Source organism: Galeopterus variegatus, unplaced genomic scaffold (genome assembly GCF_000696425.1).
Source record: "Galeopterus variegatus unplaced genomic scaffold, G_variegatus-3.0.2 Scaffold25685, whole genome shotgun sequence".
NCBI classification, from domain to species: domain Eukaryota; kingdom Metazoa; phylum Chordata; class Mammalia; order Dermoptera; family Cynocephalidae; genus Galeopterus; species Galeopterus variegatus.
The window spans coordinates 1-9143 of record NW_007751796.1 but is presented as its reverse complement, the minus strand read 5'-3'; the positions used below and the strand labels follow the sequence as shown (position 1 = coordinate 9143).

Sequence of the window (9143 nt, the reverse complement as noted above, 5' to 3'; positions counted from 1 at the left end):
TGAGCCCATGGGATCAAGCCACACAGGTTGCTTCATCTGAGATGGTGCCCACAGTACTGTCCTCTTAGGAACATTGTCTCTACTAACTGAGCTCAAAGGCCACATGCCAGGGTCAAAGATGACCAAGGGTTTAAGGCATACACCAAGAGCCTGACTGACTTGACACTTTTGCAATATTTCAGGTTGGAGGAAAGATGGATGAGAACCGTTTTGTGGCTGTCACCAGTTCCAATGCAGCTAAGATTCTCAACCTATATCCCCGCAAGGGCCGCATCATCCCCGGAGCTGATGCCGATGTCGTGGTGTGGGACCCAGAAGCCACAAAGTAAAATTTGCTACTGATCTCTGAGGCTAGAGGGACTTGGGATTTTTAATAACATATAATACAGAACTCCAAAAGCATATCATCATTGCACTACTTCTAGTGTAGAGACACATGACCCTGGCTTATAGATGGCTGTCTTCTCCCTCTGTTTTCACGTGGTCTTTCCTCTGTGCACACACATGTCTGGTGTCCCAGTCTCTTCTTCCTATAAGGACACCGATCAGATTGGAGTGGCGCCCACCCTATGACCTCATTTTACCTTAATCACCTCTTTAAAGGCCCTATCAATTTGGATATGGTCACATTCTGAGGTACTCGGGGTTGGGCCTTTAACATACAAATTTTGAGGGGCTGCAGTTCAGCCCACCACAACCAGCCTTTGGGGATCATCCCTTTCCACTGAGCTGTGACATCGTTCCCTCTTCTCAGAGCTTTCTCTCCTGCCGTTGCCTCCCCACCAGGACCATCTCAGCCAGCACCCAGGTACAGGGGGGAGACTTCAACCTGTATGAGAACATGCGCTGCCATGGTGTGCCACTGGTCACCATCAGCCGGGGCCGCGTCGTGTATGAGAACGGCGTCTTCATGTGTGCTGAGGGTACCGGCAAGTTCTGTCCCCTGAGGTCCTTCCCAGACACTGTCTACAAGAAGCTGGTCCAGAGAGAGAAGGTAAGGTGGGGAGGGAAGAAAGATGCGGCAAGAGGTTGAAGCCCCCTATTGGGAGGTATCTAATTTGACTGTTTTAAATCTCAAAGACATTCTCACTGTTTTTCCCCCAAATCCTATTGCCATCTTTCTGGTGTCGAGAGGGGAGTGTGTGGCCAGGCAAGGGGAATACTAGAGTTGGAAAATGCCAGAGCTGGCTGGTTACCTCAGTTGGTTAGAGCACAGCCTTTTAACAAACACCGAGGTCATGGATGTTTGTTGACAGTTGCCAAAAAAAAGGAGGAAAATGCTTGTTTCCATTCCCCATCTTTGACTACCAGGTAGAATTTTAAATGATCAGGCAAACAGGGAGTCTGAGTTCCTGAAGGCACGAGAGGGAAATGTGAGTGCGTCTGTGATCGCCAAGTCCCTCTTGATATGCAGGCTTGGGGGCCCCTGACTTATTGCTATTGCTTGGTTCCCTCCCACTCTTAATGAAGTGCAGGGGATAGACCTGGCACTTGGAAAGCCATCATCTAACACATGATAACACAGATGATCCACTCTGCTGGCAAGCTCTCCACACACAAGGGCCCAGAGTTTCCAGAGAAACTCAGATTCCTTGTCTCCCAGAGGCCAACAGGCAAAGAAATCCACAGCCAGGTCTGCTGTAGGGGATTAGACTTGGGTTGCCTGAAAAAAGCATGACTTTAGCTATTGCAGTGTTAAATCCAAAAGCAAATTCAGGGTCTCTCAGTTAAGCGAATGTTCCCATCTCCAATACACTTCCCAGACAAGGACAATGGGCAGGAGGCCGCAGCCCTACCTCTGGAGGATGTGCCAGAAAGAGCTGTAAGAGCAATGCATTCACATGCAAGGGTATCTGACAAAGGTTGGCTATAAACAAACCACATGAAAAATAACAAGGATTGGTGAGGGTGTGAAGAAATTAGAATGCTCCTCCATTGCTGGAAGGAATGTATAATGGTGTGGCCACTGTGGAAACAGCTTGGCTGGTCACCAAAAAGTTAAACATAGAGTGACTGTATGACCCAGCAATTCCACTCTCAGGCATATACCCAAGAGAAATGAAAACCTATGTTTACACAAAAACTTGTACATAATTCTTCATAGCAACACTATTCATAAGGGCCAAAAAGTGGAAGTGGAGACAATCCAAATGTCCGTCAGCTACGAAATGGATAAGCAGATTGTGGCAGATCCATGCAGCGGAATATTATTCAGCCAGAAAAAGGAATGGAGTACCCCATAAATGCTAGAAAACATGGATGAGTCTTGAAACCATTATTGGAAGTGAAAGAAGCCAGACACGAAAGGCCACATATTGTATGATTCCTTTTATACAAAATGTCCAGGAGAATCAAATCCATAGACAGAAAGTAGATTAGTGATTGTCACTGCTGGGGAGAGGGCAGAATGGGCAGTGACTGCTAATGGGTATGGAGTTTCTTTTTGGATCAATGAAAGTGTTTTGGAATTAGAGAGTGGTGATGGTGATGGCTCACTGTGTGCACATACTAAAACCCACTGAGTTGTGTTTTAAAACAGTGAACTTTATGGTATGTGAATTATATCTCAATTTTAAAAAGAATATCGGGCCGGCCCGGTGGCGCACTGGCGAGTGCGTTGCTTGGGAGCGCGGTGGCACTCCCGCCGAGGGTTCGGATCCCATGTGGAGACCGTTCCCGCTCACTGGCTGAGCGCGGTGTGGGCGCAACACCGAGGGTTGCGATCCCGTTGCCGGTCCCCAGTACGGGTGCGACACTGTGGGTTGCGATCCCGTTACCGGTCAGTAAAAAAGACAAAAAGGAAAAAAAAAAAGAATATCTGACAACAGTCTGTGGCAATTCCTAAAAAAGATATTTTAGTTTGGGAATAGGGTCAAAAGAGGGCCAAGAAAGTGTTTCAAGCTTCTGAAAGCCAGCCTCACAGCAATGTAAGATAGTACCAACTCACAGGAGACCACTCCTCGGCCAGCCGCAGGGGAGGAGCATGGACTCCAGGACTCAGGAGCAAGCTTCCTCCAGAACTGGTGATCAAAAGCCTAATGCCATTATAAGGAGAGGTTGGAGGACCAGACAGAGACTAGGTAATTTGCAGCTCACACCAAGGTATAAAATCCTCCCCATCATGGAAAAACTACAAAGGAAAATGCAGTTCTTGAAGATATTCCTGCACTCTCATGAATGCAGCGCCTCAGCTGAATCCAAGAGAGACTTGAAGACCCAGCACTACTAAGAGGTAGTTACTGAATAAGTGAGGTCCCATTTAGACCAGTTTGTCCTTAATGTTCTTTATTTGAGGACCCTGAGCTTCCACCCACTGGGGGTTGTGGTGGACGTCTGTTTTGGAACCTGCTTACTCTAGGAATCGCGTATCTCTCCTTTTGAGCACCAGCTCCTTTCTTCCACTTTGATCTTGGGGCTGTAATGAAGCTGCCAATTCCTAATCTCCATCCAGTCAACTATGGGGAGGAGGAAGGTGCGTACCCCAACCTGACCCAATTAGAGCACTTCCCAAGGAATTTGCTAAAGGAACCATGGAAGAAAGCTCTTCTGGTGGTGAGCTGAGATGACACCAGTGCAGAAGCTGCGGCAAGCCATCTTCCCTTGTGGAGAAAGCTGAGAGAATAGAACAAAATCATCTATCTGCTGTCTAGTGCCCCTGCTCACAACTTCTAGAAAGAAGTAAGGTCTTTGAAGCAGATGGGATTACTTTGCAAACACCATATAGAAGGTTTAGCAAAGCCAAAAGATACAGATAGATGGGGAAGGTGTTTTATTAAGAACAAGAAACAACTTTGGGGGAAAGGCTGCACAAGCCTTGGAATCGATAATAAGTAGACTGTCACCTTCTTTCTGAAGCACATGGAGATCATGACCTGCTTACAATGTTGAGCCAGCAAGACCCAGAGCCAGGCTTATGTGTAACCTGGCTCCACTCTTTGACAGCTGTGTGACCGGGCAAGTTGCTTAACCCCTCTGAGCCTTAGCTTTCACCTCTGCACGTGGGGTAATAATACTACTTCCTTCATAGAGTTGTGTGAGGATTAAATGTGTTAATACATGTAGAGTTCTCAGAACAGCATTTGGCCTGTGATATGTGCCTAATAAATGTTAGCTATTACTACTCTCTTCTCTATCTCTAAGTGGGAAAAAAAATAAGCAAACAGGTTGATAAAAAAAATTCAGAAAGAACATTTCAATGAGTATACTTGGGTTGATACAAATTCAACACACAGTCCCTTTATCTAAAGCACTTATTATAATGACAACTCAAAGTCCTCAAGAAGAAGCCAGTTGTATTTCCCATTCTCTGTTATAGCCCTTAGGTAACAGAATGCAGGCATGCAGAAAAAGAAAACTATTAAATAACCATATTTTCTAAAAAGTATAAAGAGCAGGGACCTCGGAGAAGAGAGCAGCTCTGATACAGGACTTGATGTATAAAGCCAAGAAGCGAGGGGCTGTTAGAAGCTGTGACCTGCCAAGGTCACTCACAGAGTCTGTGCTCCAGTCCCTCACCACTAGACCCTGACCCCTGATGTGGGGACACCAAAGTGCAGCCTGGTAAAGGGCAAAACAGCTCAGACCCAGGTTTGGCACTCTGAGGGCAGAGCTAAACTACAGATATCTTGTCAAAGAATATAAGGAATATGTAGCCTTCAAGAAATCACCGATATCGATTGTTTCTCTCAACAAGATTTTTGATAAGCAGCAAACAGCAAGGAGTTCGTGATTATGTCCCTGATGAGTGCCTGGGGTGTAGGTCGTCTGTGCTGCTCCATCAGACCACGTGCACACACCCCAACACACTTCTTCCTCCTCACAATAGCTCTTTTTAATATGGGGAAGCACCATAAATGACCTTTGCAATTATAACTGCTAGTACTTCTGTATCGTTTGCCATGTGCCCAAGCAGTTCTAAGAGCTTTACATATACACGTATTAATTCATTTGACCTCATAACAACTCCATGATGTAGGTACTGTTATCGTCCAAATGTTACAAATAAGGGAATAGGCACAGAGAGGCTGGGCAACTTGCATAAGCTCACACAGCTTACAAGGGGCAGAACTGGGGTTGCAGTCCAGTCCGTCTGGTTTCACAATATAGGCTGTTAACACTGCTGCCTTTGTAAGTACAGAATTAACTAGTATTGCTACTGGGGGACTCTCACCTCCAGACCAGCTGTCTTTAACCTCTATCCCCACAAAGTTGTCAGACCACAGAAAAGGGCATGTTGGGAGCCTGACAAGGAAGGAGATAACACTGCTTCATGTGAGGGGTGCTCTCCATGGTAAATAGCTCAGAAGCCTACCTGCTACCATGGTGGGGATTCCACCAGTGCTGAGGGGGAGCCAGCGAATATCTCTCCTCTCACATACACATGTGCGTGTACACATGCATGCACACTATTTAGGAGGTACCAAAAAGATATCTCCAGCCCCTAGACTCGAGGTGTAAGAAGCCTTGTCACCTGCAGTAATGCGGCAGCATCTAGCCCCGTCAGCCATCTAGGAGGCTGCAGTCCTACCACCTGGCTCTGATGGTGTTGTCCTTTCCCTTTCGCTTTTTTGCCGTTCTTCATTAGACCTTGAAGGTTAAGGGAGTAGACCGCACCCCCTACCTGGGGGATGTCGCTGTGGTTGTGCATCCCGGGAAAAAAGAGATGGGAACACCGCTCGCAGACACTCCTACCCGGCCCGTCACCCGACATGGGGGCATGCGGGACCTTCATGAATCCAGCTTCAGCCTCTCTGGTAAGAGGGAACAAGGGTGTGGCGGGAGGAGGGCGGGAGTCCAGGAGGAGAGAACCCCCCCCAGGCGGCGGGCCTCTGCCTGCTTCTGCTCTGCGTCCCCCCCTCCCACCCCATCCCATGTCCTGTGATGGGTGTTCCGTATCAGAGACACACAAATACAGGGACACTTCAAAAAGTTCATGGAAAAATAGAATTAAAAGATCATACAAATCTTTCATTAACTTTTTGAAGTCCCCTCTTATTAGGGGGGACATGACCCCCTTTGGGCTCTCTCCATGTTTTCTAAGTTCAGGTATTTCTGTCCTTTGACACATCTTGAGTGCTGTGCACACAGAGGGTGCCCCGGCGATGACCTGGGCTCAGGAGGACCAGCCCTCTCCTCACAGCCTCTCTGCAGGGCCTGTTTTCTGTGATTTCTGTTATTCCCATTCCTCCCTCTTCCCTTCCCACACTTGTCCCCCACATTTGCCCTGTCTTCACCTTCTTTTTTACCAGGAATTGTATCATATGAGGGTACTGCCAAAAGTTCATGGAAAAAATAGAATTAAAAGATAATAGGAATCTTTCCATGAACTTTTTGTACCCTTATACATATTTTATTAATTCTAAGTAAAATATTTTTCTTGCTTGACCTCTGATTCCCAGTTTCTTTCCTTATCTTTCTGTCCCATGGGTCATGTCCTGGCCCCACTCTGTCTGTAGTCTCTGGGTTCTTGGGAAGTGTCCTGTCCTAGTTCTTAATGTCAAGATCTGTTTCCTGCCCCTCCCACCAGCACCAACATGCGGCGCCATGGGCTCCTCTAGGCCGTGGCTGTCTGTGTGCCAACTTCATTGTTGTCAACAGCACATGTCCTGGGTGCTCTGCAGTATTTGAAGGGGGGCGGGGGTCTTTGCCTTGTAAATGGTAACCCTCAGTGGAGAGCAAGCAGAGTCTGCAAGATGCCCTGGTCCCCCAGGCAGCTTTGGTAGAAACTCACCACCGCTTAAAAGGGGCAAGGGGCCTGGGTCTTCCTGAATACGGCTGAGCAGTCTTAGGACTACCCCAGAGAGACACCAGGCATCTGCTCTGCAAGAGCTTTGCTGGAGCCAGAACCATGAGAGGAGCAAGACCCAGGTCCTCCCACTCGGATGTTTAAGCATAGAGTTTTCTGGAAAGGCAAGACCCATACACAAACCATCCTCATATGAGAGGTGGAGGGCTCAACCCAAGGATGCCGAGTGAGTGGGGCCTGCCTGCTTTGTGCTAGGAGCACCTTGTGGCAGAAGATACGTGGTTCCTGTTGGAGGTGCCAGGAGCCTCTGAGAAGGGGTCCTCTCCACCACTCTCCCCGTCCTCTCAGAGCCAATCTCATTGCTGAGATAATGGCTCTCCCACCTCGAGGGCCACTGCCGCTCCCACCAGTGATGGGACATGAATGCCAGGACTCAGAAAGGGACCCATGACTGGAGGACTTCTCCACACACACCCAGGCTGTGCCAGTCTGGGATGTGGATTCCCGCAGCTGCCTGGGCACAGCCCCACGAGAAGCGGCAAGACCCCAGATCTGAGTCCCTGCTGGCCTCTTCTGCTTTCGCTCAAGAGCCAGGGCCAGGAAGAACTCCCCTGGGAGGAGCAAACATCAGGCAGCCTGTCACCTACCTCCGCCCCAAATCTTGTCTGTCCTAGGTAGGACAGGCTGAAGAATGTCCCACTGTGCTCTTTGGGGCACTAGACCCTCCCTTTCTAAGTCTTGGGATTTCAAGATGTGGGGCCTTTGGGGTATGGTTCGCTCACTTTCTAAAACAATGGAGCGTCCTCCCTTCTCCCTGTCTTATTTACTCACCGAGGCATGTGTACAAAGGCCCGCATGCTAATGGGCAACCCATGGTCTGTGTGCACAAGAGACTATATGCCCAGGCTTGGCAGCAGTGAAGTTGGCAGGGTGGGGCAGTTAAGAATGCAGGCTCCGAATTAGGAAAACCAGGGTTCAAATCCAGCTCTACCAGTTACACACTACATAAGATGGGCCAAGTTGAGTAATTCCTCTGAGCCTCAGTTTCCTCATCTGTAAAATGGGCTGGAGTTGCCATGAGGATGAAAGTAGACAGTACACATGGAGGGCTTAGCTCAGCCCCTGACGTAGTATGCCTGCAGTAGCTGGTGGCTGTGGTTTGTCACCAGGCAGGAGCAGCCCCACTCACCCTCTGTGCCTCCTTCCTGCAGGTTCTCAGATCGATGACCATGTTCCAAAGCGAGCTTCGGCTCGGATCCTCGCTCCCCCAGGAGGCAGATCAAGTGGCATTTGGTAAAGGCACTGACCAGCCCCCAAGTGAGGATGCACCGCTGGCACCAGCCCGCACACCCTCCGGCCGCAGCTGCAGGGGCGGGAGAGGCTGGGCTGGGCAGCAAACCACCTGAGGGGGCCCCAGGACCCGGGAGCCCTCCCCATGTCTGAAACGTGATTCACTGTGCTTCGAGCCGACCCTGACAGGCACTTTGAGATATGTTCCTCCTGCTGTAGTCTTTTCCTGCCTTGGCCTCAGCGGCGGGCTTTTCTGGGGCCCAGGAAGCCCACACTATGCACAGAGCCCAACGCATAGAGCCCGGCCCAGCCCCTCCTCTCACACCTGCCTCCACGTGCTGGCTTTGGGAAAGCCCAGACTTGAGTGCCCTGCCCCTGGCTGGGCGGCCAGGTGTCCAGAGCACTTTAGCAGATGTATTGTAAAAGTAAAGGCCTCCCCACCCACCTCCTTAGGCCCCATGGTGACATTTCCCAAGTCAGACAGGTGTCAGCTTCCCAGCCATGCCCAGGACATCCCGTTTCTCCTGACTCACCTCTGGCCCTGTGTGGGTGTGGTTGGGACCCCCTGGGTGTGGGTGTGGTTGGGACACCCTGTGCCCTTTGCCAGCTTTTCCTTCCCCCACCCATGCCCTCTGGGAGTCACAGGCCCAGAGGGTAGCTGGGGGGTGGGACAGGCACGAGGCTGGTGCCAGGCACGTGTACATGGTTTTGTTTTGCACGTTTGGTTTGCGCAGTGGTTTGGTTTGACTTGTTTGTGCATCCTGTGAAAAATAACGGTGCTTTGTGTCCCTAGCATAGCATAGAAACAGGAATAGATGTGGTCCTTAGGAGACGCTGCACTCGACACCAACCAGACAGCACAGGGCAGAGGCAGTGGTGCGCTGGCCTCTCAGGCCCCTCTTCTTCCCACCTGGGGTCCTCTGGGCTGCTGAGGCCCTGGCCCAGGCCTTCTTCTCCCCTCTCCTCCTGGTCTAGTTTCCTACATTCTGAGAGGGCGCCTGGGATGCTGGCCCTGGAGACCTTCAGCAGCCTCGTGGCCTTTCCCATCTCTGCCCCTGGTCAGTCACAGCACTAACCGCGCCCCCCCCCCCCCCCCCCCCCCCCCCCC

At 50.1% G+C, this 9143-nt stretch overlaps 1 protein-coding gene across 1 annotated transcript; it reads left to right on the top strand.

Annotated features, from left to right (window-relative positions):
• Positions 1-182: 182 nt before the first annotated feature.
• LOC103583677 (dihydropyrimidinase-related protein 5-like) lies at positions 183-9122 on the top strand (the record flags this gene model as incomplete). The annotated part of the gene is made up of 4 exons (XM_008564937.1): positions 183-325; positions 787-994; positions 5585-5753; positions 7957-9122. Coding segments are annotated over 4 exons (606 nt in total), but the record flags the coding sequence as incomplete, so codon positions are not given.
• Between the last annotated feature and the right edge of the window lie 21 nt (positions 9123-9143).